We start from the raw sequence: 18,036 nt of genomic DNA, 5'->3' as shown, positions 1-18,036 counted from the left end.
GGATGCAGGGAATTTCCAGGGGCAGGCTGGGAAAAACCACAACCAGAAAACTAACATGAACAAGTAGCAAACCTTCTCTAGGAAAGTCACACTTTTTTTGTCAGGATACGCTGCTCAAATTCTGCTGCTTTTTGCTTTTATCGCACTGGTTTTGATTTATAAGCTGTTTTATTTGAATTATTTTACATTTTTATTTTTTATTATTAGTTATAAGCTTTCACTTTATCAGATGACTTTTTCAGTGAATGAAATTTGCTCAGGTGTGCTGAAATAAAGACCTTTGGTCACATGATAACAGGCTCTGCATGAATAACATCGTTTAAGTATAACGCTGGGAACACCCTGCCTGCATTGTGTTTGCATAGCTACTGCCAGCTCCATCTCTCTACAGAGTTTGCAGGTTACTTGAATGCAGGATTTCTTTTCATTATGAATTCATTTCTAATTTATTTTTGATAGAAAACGTCACTGAAAAGTCTCCACATGCAGCTGCTAGAATGGTTGAAAATATCAGTCCAGGCATTGAAACTATGATGAAAGGTGTTAATCTTATGTAATGTTGTTGGTATGATGTCACTATGACATCAGCATGTCCTTTCCCCGTCTGTTTTTGCTGAAAGATAGGTGTGACGCTGGAGCTGTGGATCACGTGACCTAGCCACGAGGCGAGTGTGTCCAATCTAACCCGAAATGATAACCAAGATGTTCTTCAGCGCGCCACGCAGCCAGTGTGCAAATGGAGATATTGAGTGTGTGTGACCTTTAGAAAGTTCCTGAACCATGACAGCTGAGCGACAGGAGCCTGTTAGTGCTGGAAGCTCCCGAGTGGGAGATTTTACAGCTGTAGTTTTATGATTGAGTTTTATTTTATGTGAGCTCAGTAAACCCTCAGATAAATAATCAGTTAACACTTGACTGTGTGATGCAAGGTAATTGTGTGTGTGTGTGTGTGTGTGTGCGCGCCCGTGTGTGCATGTGTGGTCGCCATTGAAATACTGACATTTCAGAGATGATGTTTCACGCCGTCCACAGCATCTGTTATTGATCAGTGAACAGTCACAGAACATCCTGACTGATGTGCAAATGGGGACAAAACATTTGAACTGCTGTAGTGAAACTGCAGACATCTCATTTCTGAGCAAAATTCGAAACCGCAATGAGTCTTTTCTGATTCCTCCTCGCTGCAGGAATAACAACACGGCCCATTAACGGGCCGGCGATGACACAGCGAACGGCTATGTCAAAAAACAGCAGAGGATTTTGAACCTCACACAGACGTGACTGCCGCCTTCCACTGAACCTCATTAGCTCCCAGGAGAACAACTGACAATATTTTACTTGAAGCGGAGCCACGGTGGCATTATAACTGCATGCTCGGGCATCTTGTTTAGATGTAAAATAAAGTAGACGACTGTGAGTCTCAGTGCATAATGCTTCTGTCTGGTGGGAAGAAAAAAAACGTGGAGGCAATTATGTTTTTTTCCCGCTTCACTTGTATTTAAAGTTCCCACAGTCATTTATTTGCTGAATGAGTTTCATGACCTCTCAGGCCTTTAAAAACCCGTTAAAATCCCCATTGTAGAATTTCAAATATGCCTACGTGTCAAAGAGAAAATAAACATTTATCTCCTCACTCACTGAAAACTTAATTTCTGCAAATGCATGTCTCTCTGTGTGATTGTTCTGCTTCACCAGCAGTGGCAAATGACATGATGATAACTAAAAATAATGACTATTTACAACTCATCTTCTTCAGGGCTGCGCAAAATTTCCGGCAATAAGGGCTAAAATGTGACAAGAGTGGTTTCCTGGGGACCTGAAAACAAGATTAATTCATTAATTACAGCAGACATGTATCAGATCTCTCCCCCCTCTTTGGATAAAATGTCTTCAGGCTTCTCTTTTCTTGTAAAAACTGCAAAATGAAGTCATCACTCAAATGCACAAAGAAAAAATTGCAAAAAGCTAAACTTTCAGCAAGAAATTACGTTTCTTCGACACTAAACTGCAACAGCAAATACATTTTATAGGAAATGTAATCGCTGGCTGGATTATGTAATTTTAAAAGGAATGGAAGGAGGAGGCTGGGGTGGATGGTGGGTGTACAAAGGCCACAATGGGGACATCAGAGACCAGGGTTCACGACCACAGTCCTGTCTGTAGTTTAGGCAACAAAAGCACACCAGTAATGAACATAATATGGCAGCAAACAACACAGAGAGAGAGCCTGAGGATTACACCTTTAAATGTAAGTGTTGGGTTTCAGCTCAGTTCAACAGCTAACGGTACAAAAGTAAAAAAAAAAAAACAAGGGCCTCCCTATCTCCAGTACTGCTGTAACGGCTTCGACTGCTGTTAACACTTTTTAGTTTTACTATCAAAATCTAAAGTAAGTATATGCATAAACTATCGATGAGTTATTTTTTAAAAAAGTTTGTTGTTTATCTTTTGTGAAAATCTCCTCTGTCCAGTGTCAATCTAGACTTCGTGACATGAACCTTTTACATATTCAGTAATGCATTCTGACACTTAGAGCCTCTGTTCTTGGATCTGTCCTCATCCCTGGCAGCTGATGTGGGTCTGTGTACATAATGGTGGAAGGAAGGTGCCCTCTGGACGCAGCTCGGTGTGAAAATACAGCACTTAGACACTCTAAATCTACTCATATGACTCATCATTGAAGAAAGCAGCGTCTTGCTAAATCGATCTCCCTACTTCCTACCCTCTAAGTCAACACTGCCGGCCAGCGGCACAAGCTTATGTACCCAGAGTGTTTTCTCAACAATCGATTCCGAGCTGCTGTTTCACCTGAATAAGCACCCTAAAAAAGCTCTTCATCCACTCCGTTTCATCTGAGGAGATGCCGGCTGAATAACAATTACAAGCAGGCGTCATGACTGTGTGTGAAGATTGTGAGATTGTGAGATTTGATTATGGCCACGGAAAGGCTTTTAAATTGAGGAACTGATTGTCACCATTAGGTTTTAAGCAGCGATTAAAACCAGAGATGATCAACCTGTTTAATATTGTCAAGCTTTTCTGGAGATGAGCAGGTGTGTGTCTGAAGAGGATATATTGGTAGCTGTGTATCTCTCAGCTTGTTTTTTTCTTTGTCTTCCTGTCCTGCAGAGGCCAAAACCTGAAGCTAATTGAACCTTTATGTGTTAGAGCTACACAAGTACAGCTGTCACTTCTTTCACAAAATCTGAAAACTCATTTACACCTGGTATTAAAATGGCTGCAGTCAGATAGTGTTTGACCACATGAAAGTACAGGATTAAATGCACCCAAGACGGATTATGATCCGATCGGCTTAACCACCTGCTGAGGTGGTCAGGGACGTGTTGTGACCATACTGAACACAAGTGTTAATGCAATTGTGCTGTCAGTCCACATGCAACAACTTTGTGGGTGGAAATACGTAATTGTGCATCACTGTTCCAAACTAGCAAGGTAGCAGCTAGGCAGCTAGCAGCCATTAGCCATTAAACACATGAATCAGTCCTCTCCACAGGCCTCAAATATGGACGTTATTCAAGACACGTATGGATGGAGTGAAGACGAGATCACCCATCTTCTATTCTTCCTCTATCTTTTGTTTTTGTTGTTTTTGTTGTTTTTTTTGGATTAGTACATGAGAGGAGGATGTGACATGAGCTGACATCGGATGTCAGTGTGGTCATAGAAGGCACTTATTAATACCTGGTGGAAATGTGATCAGGTTAAAATCATATGTAGATACAAACTGGATATGAGATGCATTTTGATGCCAGGTGTAAATGGAGTCACAGAGTGTAAGGCAGTTGCATTTTCAGCAAGAGAGAACGCTGAGAGAATAAGAAGAGCCAAATTTACTGAAGGCAACGGCACCCCACCGGAGTCAAAGGCATAGTTTTGAATTTGTACAGATCTGATTTGAATATTGGCTTCAATGACAGAATGACAGCCTTAGTGCACAGTTTTGTAATTAAGTTGGATTAATACAGACCCATTGCCTTTTGACTTTTAGCTGACCTTTTGACCATATGCAGTTTTAAAGGTTTTTTTGGGGGGATTTTGCCTTTATTATGATATGAGCAGTGATAGAGAGAGAGATAGAGAGAGAGACAGGAAAGTTAGGGGAGAGAGAGACAGAGTGTGACATGTAGCAATGGGCCTGGGCTAGATTCGAACCTCAGGCTGCTGCAGTCAGGACTCCACCCAAATAATACACGCACCACCAGGTGAGCTACTGGGGCGCCTCCCAACCATATTCAATTATTAATTTTTATTTTTTTCATTTTCCTGTAGGACGAAACCAAACTGTGACCCTGAACCTGTGGTTCGTATCAAACCTGTGTAGCTACTGCTAAATGCTCCGTAGAAGGGTTGAAGTTGCACCGTGAATGTGTTGCCCAAGAAGAAGAGTAGCTGGTCTCAGAAAACTTTTTAACAGATGAGTGAAGGATAAGAAAAAATTGAGATAAGCTGAATGTTGAGTTGAAAACACAGTCTACTGAAGGACGCCGTTTGGAATCACATCTAACTTAATGAAACTGTATCTGATTTAAAATGTAGCCAGTTGTTTCGGTGCTCTATAAAACAGATGTTTAACCGCCCACCCAGATGGGAAAATGATTGTGTATAAGCATACATTTTTATGTACAACTTGTGGTAAGAAAGAGACAAAAAAAAAAAAAAAAGAAGAGACAAAACTCACAAGTCAAGATTGCATTACAATACTGCATCGACATTGAGACTTTATTCACAATCTGTTTACACCAATAGAACAAAATATCTTCTGTTATTATTTTTTGTTTTGGTTTATGTACAGAATGTTAATGCAACAGACCAGCCATCTATTGATACTTGATGGAGTGCGTGAAAGAAAGAACAGCTTTGAGAGAAATTGACCTATTGAGCAACCGCACTGCAAAAAACAAACAAAAATAAAAACGCCCAAGTTTAGTTTTGACTTGCATTAAAAGTGGCGAATGTGATAATCTCAAATCCTTCAATGCAGTTTCCCTTATTTCCACATTTTCATAACATCCATGACACTTTCTTTACACAGGCAGAAAAAAATAATATCCCATTCTACATCAAACAGCCTTTGATAAGGAGCATTTCTTGCAGCATGTTTCAGTTTTTGTGATGAAAAATGGAGTCGATTCCAACAACATGACAGCGGCTTGCTGCAGTGTTGCATCATATTGATGCTGCACCACCTTTCAACGCACTTAAACCACGATCTGCACCGGTTTAGAGATGATAATCCTTGGCTTTTGCACTGTTAAGGTCCTCGGAGCTTCTTGTGCAATAGATAGTTTGAAGTGAAGGTAATAGATAAAACGCTTGTTTGAGTTTAGAGGCCACAGAGAAGAAAATACAGCATACTCATTTGCTGAATAAACAGCCATGCACTAGAAGCATAGTGTATGCAAGTCTTATTGGTGATTCCAATAAGATTGGATAAACAAAAGTAGGATTTGATGGATAAAATATTTAAAACTGTTCACTCACTATCAGTCAATTGAAAGCAGTGAAATTGCATTGATTTTTACACCGACTACGAGCTGCTTTCCCAAAGTCATCTTTAGGTAATGGATGTGTTCACCCCAAGCATCGGAGTGGTGTTTTGTTCTAATGAACCAAAACACTACTACCGCACGAATACTTGAATTTGACAGGTTATCAGCACTGTCCAATATACAGGCTACTTGTGGGTAATGTGACTTGTGTTTATCTGCCGTTGGAGGCTTTTAATTGTGCAGCATGAATCTAAAATAAACCCAATACATTTCCATTTAAATAAAGAGCAAGTTCAATTATTTCTGCGTGGTAAAGTGGTTGCAAGTGAAAACTGATTTGAAAAGACTGCTCTAGATTATTTCATTACATCAATTAATGTTAGTCTTTTATCTTATATGAGAATTAATGGAAACTAGCGGCTGCCTGGGAAACAGGTAAAATACTGTTTCAAAGAAGTGAAATACAGGAACATGATTTGGTGAAATGTAGAGTGAAGGTACATGTCTATGAGGTGTTTGATCATAAAGCAGGTCTAGGTTCTATATAAAAGTGCTCAGTCCACAGAGAAATGTCAGAAACTGAGCCGTCAGGAACTTTATGATGGTTCTTAAAACCACAATGATATCTTCTTACGGATCAACACTTCAAACGAGAAAAGTGTAAAATATCGGACCTTTAAAGCATAAGCAATAAATTGGCTCAACAAACGGTCCTTTAATATTGTTTTTGCTCCTTTCATGTACAGAACAACAGAACAAAAACCCAGTCAGTTTAAAGATGGTTTTGGGAAAATCAGCCAAGTGTCACTGGAAACTAGTTTTCAATGCAACACAGGTTCAGCTACTATACATGTACCAATCATCCATTAATGCTACATAGAAGAGCTGCTATTCAAAAGCAAACTACCCCCTTTTATCATAAAAGTACTAGTCAGAAACACTTTATTTTATAATGGCCTCATTCCAGTGTGCAGTGGTCCATGTTTAAGATAGGGACAATATTACTGCTGTTGAAGTGTCATAAACTTTTGGACAGAGGCTAACTTCCTGCTCCCAGGTTATTAAAGACTCCATGTTCTTCAGCGTTTATCAGAGGGATTTTCTTTAAGTACCAGCACAGCAAACTTTTAATCCACAGGTTAATCCGCTGGAGTGAGGCCATTTTTTTTTTATTTTTTAAATGAAGCGTTGCACACTAGCCTCGTTTTCCAGGTGGCTACACACACGTTTACCAGTACATCTATTGTGTTTTTATTAAGGCAGACATTTAGTGTTACTTCACTGACAAGCCGCGATATTGGCTGTCCACGAGAGATAACGATTCATGTTGAAGAAACACAATATTGCTTCTACTGGGATGATCAAAATTACACAATAAAAAAAAAAGAAGTTATTTAACCTCCTTTCTTAAAATAAGTGGGATATCTCCAGAGTCTTCTCTTATAATGTTTCACCACTTACTCTTAGGAGAAATAAGCCTTCTTGGGAGATAAAATATTTTGTCTCATATCTACATTACTGACCAACACTGGGCGCTTTTGAGTTACACTGTGACACTGTAGCATAATGCATGGAAACATGTGAACTAAAGCATGGCACTAAAAATCTGACACAGATACGATTTAGTGATACAGACGCGATGATCAACATCATACACTCAGTCAAAACAAAGACCAATCAGCAGCGTCAATTCGGTAAAACACTGAACCTTGCTTCACCCAGCTGACGCCCATTGGGTCAATGCTCATCTAGAAACGGAAACTGTAATAAATATACTCTAAACAGAACATAGAGGAACACTTTCATCAATCTATCAAAATGTGTTTAAATGCAGTGAAATGTCACTTTGGAAAACAGGCTGCATGGATCATTACAATAGAAGGAAGGTCTATCTATGTACAGGATCGATTGGACGGTTTCCTGGCACAATGTTTACTAAGATGGAAGGAGAGATGGAGATGAGGAGAAGAGAAGAGGAGGTGTAGAACAAAGAGGAGGTAAAAGGAGAGGAGACGAGAGGGAAAAAGAGGGAAGGGAGGAGATGAGACGAAAGAGACAGTGACAGTCAGAAGACGGTGACAAGAAAGGACAGGAGGAGCCGGAATGTAAAGTGATTCGTTAAAATAGAGAGGATGACTGCAGGAACGAAGAGATGAATGGAGGACAGAGGGTAAGACAAGACGAGACAGGGTTAGACCGAAATGACAGGAGAGAAGTATGAGAGGAGAAAACAAAGGGAAGCAGTAACAGGGACCATCCTCCAGTTAGGACAGGGGAACGGAGGAGAAGAAGAGGAGCAGAAGAGAAGTGGAGGACATCTGTCAGAAGGCGGTGCTCCTTCCTACTGTGGAAGAACTTTCAGAATGGCGTTCACCTCCTCCGCAACGGCCGTCAACGCAAACTCAAACTGATCCTGAAAGCAGACAGGAGAAAAAAAAACAAAACAAAAGAGGATAGAGAGAGAGAGAGAGAGAGAGAGAGAGAGAGAGACAGGGAAAGTTAAAAGTATTGAAACACATGTGTGCTGCCAAAGAGGCCTTTGGCAAGATGATGAACCTGGTGTTCCAGCACAAACAACAACCTGGAATATCAGATTTGGCTGCTTAACAAAGTCCTGCAGAATCCTGCTTCCTTTAACACAGTAAACTGGGAACACTGTTTGTCTTCATGGGCCTGGCTTTGTGCACGAGGGCAGCGCCATGTTGAAACGGGAAAGGGCCAAACACAAACTACTAACACAAAGTTGGAAATATATTATTGTCTAAAATATCATTGTATGCTGTAGCATTATGATTCACCTTCACTGGGAATAAAGGGCCTTGTCCAGACCTGAAAAATAGGCTACATCTACACTAATATGTTTTGATATTAAAACGGCAATTGTAGCGTTAAAATACAGCTGCTAGCAAAGACAACAAGGTCAGTAACACTTATATTTTATTATCCATGTTGCTTTCATCTGGTACTTGAGGCTGATAAGACCCAATCAGGAGAGACCATGGATGTCTACATCATCGTTTCCAAAGTCTACAACTCAGCCCCAGAGTTTCCAAACTAAAATGTGTCCAGCAGAGTTTCCAGAAGGCTCGAGTACTCCGGAGTAGTGTGGATGCCAGGAGTAAACGTAGCAAAAGAAATACATTTTAAAACTAAAACATAGCAGTGTGGACGTAGCCTGCAAGTATGCGAAGGTACGCATGTGGGCGGGGGCGTCAAAAAGAGGCAGGACTTCTTAGTGGGGTTTTTTTTTCGCCCTGGGTTTTAACTGTCAGGATACACGCAGTCTGCCCTAATCCAGGTTGAGCTGGTGGGCTCGTATATCCTGCAACCTGAGATTAAGACTGCAGACACTAATCAGGGCTGAAAACACTGAGCTCAACCTCCACTGCATTTTTTTCTAGAAAAAAATAATTAAATCTATGTTTTGATTTAAAGTTGATGTAATTTAGCTAAGATGCAAAAACAGCAGTATATTGTGTGATTTGCATTAAAATGCCCTTGTGTTAAACATTAGTGGCACTTATAATCCTTAAATTTGAAATATTTCGAGGTCATATTTAGTCACGGACAGACAACCTACACATGCTTAACATTTAGTTTACAGAAAGTGGAGGGTTAAAGGAACAAACAACATCTTCCTTCATCCTCCTCAGTGCTGACGCTGCGACTCAGGACCATGGGGGGAATCAATGTGAGAGGGGACGCCAGGGGAGCGCCGTGACAGCTGTTTGCTTAGGATACATGGTTTAATAAAGCCTGGATCGATACGGACAATGTTTTCTACACATCCTGGCTTTTCTTTCTAATTATGTTCAGAGATCAGCTGGTAATTGAAGTTTCCAGACTGGTCCCGGTGTCATCCTGCTGAGGCTGTAATAGAGGTGTGAATTACAGAATGTGTATATATATATTATTCCAACAAAGACTTAAAATCTTTCTGTCTTCAAAACAAGATCAAATGTGTATTTAACTTTTGTTATCTATATTATTCACTCGTCAAATAATTAAAACAATATATTAGAAATAAAAAAAATGTATCATTCTGTTGAGTAGAACTGCGGCGCTGCCACTGGGAGCAGGTGTTAGCACAGATTATCACCATCCATTTGAATTCTATACATATTCCTCCGTGATCAGGCCGAGCCTGACTGTAATCCCCGCTAAATTTCTTTTCAGAAATCAATTGATCCATCCTATCTCACAACAGGGGCACAAAGAACACCAGCTAAACCCAGACTTTGAGATAAAATACAGTTTTAATGGAGGTGTGTTTGATTGTTAGAGAGACTGTACTTGGACGTGAAGGTCGCAGGTTTGATCCCGGCGACTGTCAGCGACTAAATATCAGATTCACAAAGGACAAGGTGACATTTGTGACTCTGTGGAGACGATCTCTCAAACTAACTTTCTTTACAAACTTCCCTGACAGAGCCGTCATCTTCAGTAAAGACAGTGATGAGGCCTGATGATCAGATGTCAGCTGTTTTAAATGAATGTGCTGTAGATTACATGGCAATTGTTCCCCTGATGTAATGTGTCATTAATCATTTGTTCCGTTTTTCTTTTTTTTTTTTAACTTCATTCCTTTTTTTCCACTTAAATCTTTATTTATTTATCAAAAACCAACAACACCAAATAGTGTCAGCAACACAGACCAAACCGTGGTTAGATACTCATTCAGCTCTGCTGACGTCGCTAATTTGACTTTTGTATATTGTCCATTTTCTACATTTTTCACCTAATTTAGATTTTTGTACTCTCAATGAAATATGTCAGTTTATCCATGAGAAAAATAACTGTCAGTGAGGGCTGCATGATATGCAAAAAAATAAAAAATCGTATTGCAGATATTGCGATATTGCAATTTCAGTTGGAATGATTGTTTTTGCATTTGACTTTCACTGAAAAAAATTCTTGTATCATACAAACATACGTCTGGAGAATATGATTTGTAGGTCGGGGCGTCTCTGTAGCACCACACTGCTTATGGTGCTAACAATGCACAACAATGTTGTGACACATTTTACCTAAAATAATTGCAGCTCCTGCGATTTGCATATTGCACTTGGCCATATTGCAATTTCGATTATTATTGTGGAGCCCTAAATGTCAGCCATTGGTCCTTTGTTGGTGGTTCTGCCCTTCTCCACTTCCTTATAATAGCTTTTTACTTGCTACTAACAGTATTTAACCTGATATCTGTTGCTTCCTGTTCAATTACATTCAGTGAAATTACAAAGGTAAAGTACCATGCAACTCATAGGTCAGATCTTATAATCTATTATTTATTGAAATACTTCACACAGCATTTTGTGATCTCCAAAAGACGTGTGTGATCTATATCAAATGATCCACACTCTGTCCAAAATTTCTGCTGTCGGTTTAACTGCTTGCTTTTCACCTTTGTTGTGATGAAGCTGTTTTTCCAGGAGAATTTCCTCCATGTGATGGATCTCCCGCATGTTTCGCCAATCATCTTCTGTAATTTCCTTCTCCCATTTCTTTTTTAACTGAATGCTTATCCTCAAGGTTTATTTTATCATTCGTATGCTACTTTCCTCAGAAGCTTTAATTATGATTTGGATCACACCGTTCACTTCCTTGGAGGGACTTCCTGGTTGTTAACTAAGTGATCAGAATCTATTTACTGTCTGGTCTTTTGACGGAGCTGCTTAAAACGACCACTGCTTATGTTTTGTGCCAAAGCCAAAAAGCACTGAGGAAGTTAGTAATGTAACAACATGACGGTTGCACAAGGACAGTACCTGCAAAGTCAATAATCTAATGATTTGGGAAAGTCATGAGATTACAGTAGCGCAATGTACCATGTTAAGCCTTTAGTGAAAACCAAGACGATGTGACGTCACAGGTCAGTGTGGATAATAAATAAATACTGAGCAGTGCTGGAGTTGCATGGGCTTCAGATGAGACACGAGGTGAATGTTCACAGAGACCTGTGCTCCAGTGACTGCACCTTTACTCCCAGTACTGGTTCTCAAAGTGTGGATGTGCTGGTCTTCAGTGTGTCTAACTTCAACACCACAGACTGATGTTTACCTCCTGTCTCCTAGCAACCTATACCAAACCTAACACTGAGTGATGCTACATCACACACTTTATCCAATCCATTCACCCTAAAGCAGCACACACTACTCTATGGTAAATAATGTGTCGGCAGGATCTTTAAAATGTAAATCTTAATTAATCCACATGAACAAACAGGATTCAGGTGTGTGTTACTGTGTTACCTTGGTCTGGACCATTCCTGGCCTCTGGTCCCGAAGGTGCTCCAGAGTAGCTGCGATATCAATTTCCTTGGCACCTATCACACACACACACACACACACACACACACACACACACACACACACACACAGTTAAAAACACACACAAATAAAATGGTGTTGGACGGTATTCAAAGGGTGACCAAGTTAATCCAGCTAACATCTGTCAATCTGGTGTTTTATACCGACTCCCTTTAGAACGGCAAAAGGCGATTACATTCAGGCTCTTTGCACAAACAAACAAGCACACACACACACACACACACACACCACACACACACACACACACACACACACACACACACACACACACACACACACTCCACAAACAGCTAGGTGGTGGTGTTTTGTTGTCAGAATGAAGAAAAGATAAAGTGAAAAGAAACTGTTAAAGAGGAAATCACAGAGCCGCACGTTTGTAGCATTTTCTAAAAGAAACCGAGCTGATCTCAAAGCCCCTTGTCGCTCTTTGACGGTCGTCCTGTAGCTTTTGAGCTCGTGGACGTTGCCCACCACAGCTCTATCAGCCCCTGCCAAAATCTGACATGCCTGCTTGTGTGCGGTGTGGCCCCTGTCCGCGTGCCAGACTGGCACCGTGCCCCACAGCTGACAGCAGCGTGGCTGCCGGCAGTCGGCTCAATGACCTCTGGCTGAGCACTGCTGAGATTACTATACATTGTGATATATTACAATTACATGATGATACTTTTAGGGATGAGCACAGAGAAACGTGTCTGTTTGACGTGATCTTATTTCTTTTCTCAAGTTTTTACCAAACCTGAGACTTGATCACTGGGTTTGTAAAGTGGCTATAATTTGTTTTTATGTCAAATGACAACGTGGAAATGCTCACAGAGCATTATCCTCTCCGCTTTATGGAGCTTTATAGCGAGTCCATGTTGATTGTTTAGCTGTCCTGGGCCACTGTTGCCACTGTTGACATCCATAGCAGAGCCTTTAGCAGCTATTTGCCTCAGAAGCTGGTGGACACCAAACACAAAGCCAAATGAGAATAAATACTGGACTTGAAAGGTGAACAGAAACACAACTTCATGAATGATAATGTTGTGCCATAACTGGACGTATAAATACGCAACTGCTTAAAAAATTTCACAATATGAGCATAGGTCGTCTGTGCAGCAGGTTATTATGACTCATAGTTACGTTTTGTTGCTAGGCGACATCTAGTGGTCGTAATAATTATGACAGGGGCAAAGTGCGGTGATGTAGTATAAAGAGACAAAGTCCACATCAGGAGGAGGTGGTGGTGGAGGAATATGACACAGGAGAGCGGGGTTTGATTCCTATGTGGAAGTAGCAGTTTATGTTGTTTCTATTATCTGTTCAATTAAGTTAACCACATTGTTATTATTGTAACCATGACAACAAAGATTGTCCTATGTTGAGGAAGTACTTATTTTAACCCAAATCACAATCTTTTCCTAAACCTAACCAAGCCATGACCGTTTATTATTGTAACCATGGCAACTGAGGTCTGGTTGGAGGAGTTGATGCAATAACTCCATAAGTTTCATTGATGATGTTGATTCACAAATATTGCAGATATATTGTTTTTGCTAAAGTAAATGAATTAGATGATCTTAATGAACTTACAATATATAAAAAATAAAGGCGTTAAAAAGGTTGTTTTTGTCACTGTCAATCTTAAACTGTGGGCGCCATTTCTGTTTTCTCAGACAAATGTCTCTTTGCAAGCACATCTTTTCTTTTTAAAATCATGTTTTTTCCTTTTGAGCTTAAATGGACCTTATGTCACTTTATAATGTCAGAAGAGCAGAATTAATAGCTGCAGCTTCTCAGCCATTAGCTGAAAAAAGAGCAGGCGGACAGACAGAGAAACAAGGAGAAAGAGATGATTTGAAAACAGAGGGTAAAAAAAAAAATAGACGTTGAGGGGGAAATGAAGACGTTTAAAGGAAACAGAGAGAAAAGAGACAGGGAGCAACGATTAAATTCAAAAAGAACAAGAGAAAGAAAAAACATTTTAATTTATTGTCTTTCTAATCGTTTTCTTCTCTCTCCTCCTCCTCTGTCCAAATTGTGAAGAAACAAAAAGCGCAAGAATCCTCGTTACTTTCTTCTTGTTGTGACACATAATAACACTGCTTCTCCTCGCCTGCATGAAGAGGAAAATGAATGGTGGGAGAACTGCTCATTCACACCATTTTCCCTTTCTGTTTCACAGGTTTTGTGAGCTTTTTTTTCCTTTTCACAACACAATAAGCTCCATTCTAGTCAGAGAAGCTGCAACACACTACTCACAGCTTCAGTTTTTCTTTTTCTTTTTTTTTTGGAGGGTGGAGGGGACTTAACAAGCCGAGGGCTATTGTGCAGGTTCTGATAAACCTCAAAATGGACGACATTAAGAAAAAAAACCCGCCTCCTTGCAAAACTCTCCCTAAAAGGAGATGGTAGAAGCATGAAAAAAAAAAAAAACCCAGCCTCATTTTGAGCTTCCCTCCTCTGCAAGAGCCTCGCTTCAGGGTGGAGGTCAGGAGTAGGACTGAGAAGGGTGGGGGGGGGGGCTATAAGAGGAGGAGGAGAAGGAGGAGAGAAAGATGAAAAAAGAAAGACGAGGCCCTTGAGGAGGCCGTGAAAGACCCACGAAAGCTGAAGCCGAGGGCCAAGCTCACCAGCTGGACCTGGGGAAAAAAAAAAAAAAAAAATGTGGGATGGTGAAAAGCTCTCCAGCACTCGATGGGTTTCATTCAGGTCTTAAGATGAAGAGATGGGTGGTGGTGGTGGTGCTGTGAGAAGGGGGTGACATTACAGAGAGGAGGGAAATGGGTGGGGGTGCCTTTTGGAAAAGAAGAAGGAGGAGAAAAAAAAAAAAAAAACTAAAAACGTGAGAACCATAGCAATACCTCCTCAACCCTGCAACACCGCCATAATTCTCGGACGAATTTACAATTCATTCCTTACGAGCAAAAGAGTGGGAATGGAGAGGGCGAGGGGGGGGGGAGAGGAAGAGGGAAGGAGGGAGGGGAAGGGAAACAGGAGCGATTCTGTGTCTGAGAGGGTGGAAGAAGAGGAGGAGGAGGAGGAGGAGGAGGAGGAGGAGGTGGAAAGTGTCTTTGATCAGGATGGAGGAAGCCCACAAAACCTGGGGGGCTCCAGCTTCTCAGGACAGACAAAAACTCCCCCAGAATGAGGGGGGATAGAGAGCTGAGAGCAGAGATGTAGTGGAGGGAAAACCAGCCTGTTTCTCTAAAGGAGATTTGTCAAGAACATCGCCTCGGAGACAAATCTTACATTTTAGTTTTGGTCTGAAGGACACAGACGTTTGTGGAGGGTCTAAAGGAAGATGCTTTTAAGTTGTATCATGGAGTGTGTGGTGAAAATTCATGGGACTGCAGTCCCCTTTAGTTAAAGTAGAGACGTATTACCAGCAGAGTGTTGCAGCATTATATCCAGGATGTGTTGTTGGTAGCGACTGATGAGGCTACTATCGGCCTGACTTATGGGTGAAGGAGTCAAACTGAGGCAGGATGGGAAGATGTACGACACACGATTACAGGAAGAGATTTTAATAAGTTGCAGCAACTAATGCTCTGACGTAGAGCACATCTTCATCACCACAGCCTCTTCTTGCTTAATGTTGAAACACCATAACCAAGATATGTAAGATATGAGCAGTTGAGAAATACAAACTGTATGTAATGATGGCATTCATTCAGCATTGCCATGAAAATATCTTAGGTTTCTGTCCTTGTATCATTGGATTATTATTATTGATAACTGTGGCCTTTAATTGTATCAGGTGAAGCTAGAGCTAAGTTTTCATTTTTTCAAATGATCAAAGGTTTTGTTCAAAATATATTTCCAAATCACTATAAGAGATTTCCCTGTGCAGGAGTAGGATTATAATGCAGCAGAAAAGGGACAAGTTAAATACATATACCTCAAATACGTATCGAGTGCAGTAATTACTTGATCATCTTCATCATCATCATCACTTTACTGAGCAGATATCAAAGGAATGGAAGAGCAAATCAAAAATGATGCACACTGACACTAACAGAGCAAAGAGAAAGAAAACAGCCGACTCCCAAAGGTCTCATGGCGTCACTGGATTTTTCTAACTCATGGTTTTCATGTTTTAACTTGAAGGATTACAGATTAGCAGATTCCACAACACTCCAGGTTTAAACCTCATACAGAGGACTGTCAAAACCATCCCATTTAATTTATGTCACACTCACTGACGTGTTGCTGAACACTCACTTTGCTGGGTATTGAACTTTGATACTTTTATGGACCGACCCAACTGGTTTGATACCATTGAGGATGGAAAAATGTCTCGTCATTCGATACCTGAGGAGTAAAAGTGTAAATCTCATCAGCGTCAGTGAGCCAATCAGAATGCAGCATGCTCAGACCAAAGCTGGTGATTGGCTGTTTATTTACTTTTTTTAAGCTTGGTCTCTTTACTCAAACAAAAATTTGTACCGTCATGTTTATTGTAATTTTATTTTTGTTCAAATAGATTTGATGAAATTGATATGGCATCAGTACAGATACCCAGCCCTATTTACAAGACCCTGCCCTCAGACTGATTCCTACGTCACTAACAAAGAGATAACTAATGAAATACTGTTTAAATCTCAGACTTCACCATGAAGGTTTGGCCTCAGTTTCCAATAATGGAGCCAGTTAAGATTTCCAATCTTCACTAAATGTCAAGCCAAAGACTCAACTCTATGATCTACTAAAACTATGATCAGTGCGTCACACTGAGGTGGATCAATCTGTGTTTTCAGGTCTGTTTCTGAAAGTTGCCCCTCCACACTGAAATACTTCATCTCTTCCTCTTTCTTCTGTTTGGTTGGCAAACAAAATATTTTTGCATCACTGCCATCATCAGCTGGTTACATCTCTGTTCAGTCTCCTCCTGCTGTGCATCATTACCTCCACTGAGTTTCACTTGTGTTTCTGTTGTCAGACATTTTTCATTTTTGATGTTTTTCTAAATGGATTCTCCATTTTGGAACTGGCTGGATGAGAATTAGAAACTCAAATAAAAAAAATAAATAAATAAAAACAATGTTGAGAAAGTAAATCTGAGATTCAACTCCTACCCAGCCCCACCCCTTTCATCCCCGGGCCCCTGGGTGCTGAAGAGAGGCCCCGGGGCCCCTGATCACAGTGTGACAGCCTGGGAAAAGGCCCCTGATGCCCGACTGACCCTTTGATCTGGAATTAAAGACCCAGGAGCTCGTTCTGCTACAGCAGCAGCACCACCACAGGACACTTCACACACACACACACACACACACACACACACACACACACACACACACACACACACATACACACATAAACTCAATGTGTAAGATCTGAGTTAACTAATTGAAAATTTGAAAAAAAAACAAACTAACTTTAACTTTGTTTATTGTGGGTTTTGTCTCTTCTTTGACAAATGAATTAGTGCAGTGGTTCCCAAACTTTAACAACTCATGGCTCAATTGAAAATCTCAAAAACATCTGACCCCGTGAATTAGACTCAAATACAAGTGCAGGGAGGTGGAGAGAGAGTCTGTGACCATAACTGTGCAAAGGTGAAACATAAAGAACGATTGTACTCAATGGATAGTGAAACGGCAAGAAGATGAACTGATGAGGTAAATATCCACAGTGCCAAACATCTGCCAACACATGTGTTAATAACAGAATATCAGTTTTTTAAATATCATGGTTATCGTCAATACCTGTATATGGTGACAGCTCTGTACTGAAGCTTAAAGAAGTAGTTACTTCACTACTCGTCCTACACAGTAATTCTTTAATAGGAAAAGCCGCCTTTTGCCTAATTTTTTCAACAACTGTCATACAGGAAGCAGATAATCAGTTATGAAGTTAAACCCATGCATGGAACTTCACATTCTATGAGGGACTTTTAATTTGAAGGCACAGTCGTCTGTGTGGTGGTGAGAGGTCATGAATTTGAATATGTACAGCACAAGTTCAAGCTTAAAACAGATGTAATCATATAAACTGAAGAACTAAAAGTCACTTTTGCCCCAAAAAGAATATCAATCTAAATACTTGTATATTTCGATATAATTAAATATAATCAGACAGAAAAGGCACTTCATTTAATGCCGTGTCATGAACTGCCAAAGCCCCCATGAAATGTTCAGTCCCCTTCATAATTACTACACTGTGTTTATTATATCATACTCTAATTATAGTAATTATCATGCACTCACAATGTGCTTCAA

At 40.4% G+C, this 18,036-nt stretch overlaps 1 protein-coding gene across 1 annotated transcript in view; it reads right to left on the bottom strand.

Moving 5' to 3' along the window:
- Positions 1-4,719: 4,719 nt before the first annotated feature.
- LOC111233814 (receptor-type tyrosine-protein phosphatase N2-like) overlaps positions 4,720-18,036 on the bottom strand; it is a 236,598-nt gene continuing 223,281 nt past the window's right edge. Inside the window, exons 22-23 of the mRNA XM_022761719.1 lie at positions 11,759-11,832; positions 4,720-7,923 (exon numbers count right to left, since the gene is read on the bottom strand). Of these exons, the coding sequence (XP_022617440.1) occupies positions 7,852-7,923; positions 11,759-11,832 (146 nt within the window). The 3' untranslated portion in view covers positions 4,720-7,851. The remainder of the gene's footprint in view (positions 7,924-11,758; positions 11,833-18,036) is intronic.

This window comes from Seriola dumerili, unplaced genomic scaffold (assembly GCF_002260705.1).
Source record: "Seriola dumerili isolate Sdu_G_001 unplaced genomic scaffold, Sdu_1.0 BDQW01000432.1, whole genome shotgun sequence".
In the NCBI taxonomy this organism is placed as follows: Eukaryota; Metazoa; Chordata; class Actinopteri; order Carangiformes; family Carangidae; genus Seriola; species Seriola dumerili.
The sequence above is the reverse complement of the archived record's forward strand: the minus strand, read 5'-3'. Positions and strand labels throughout refer to the sequence as shown.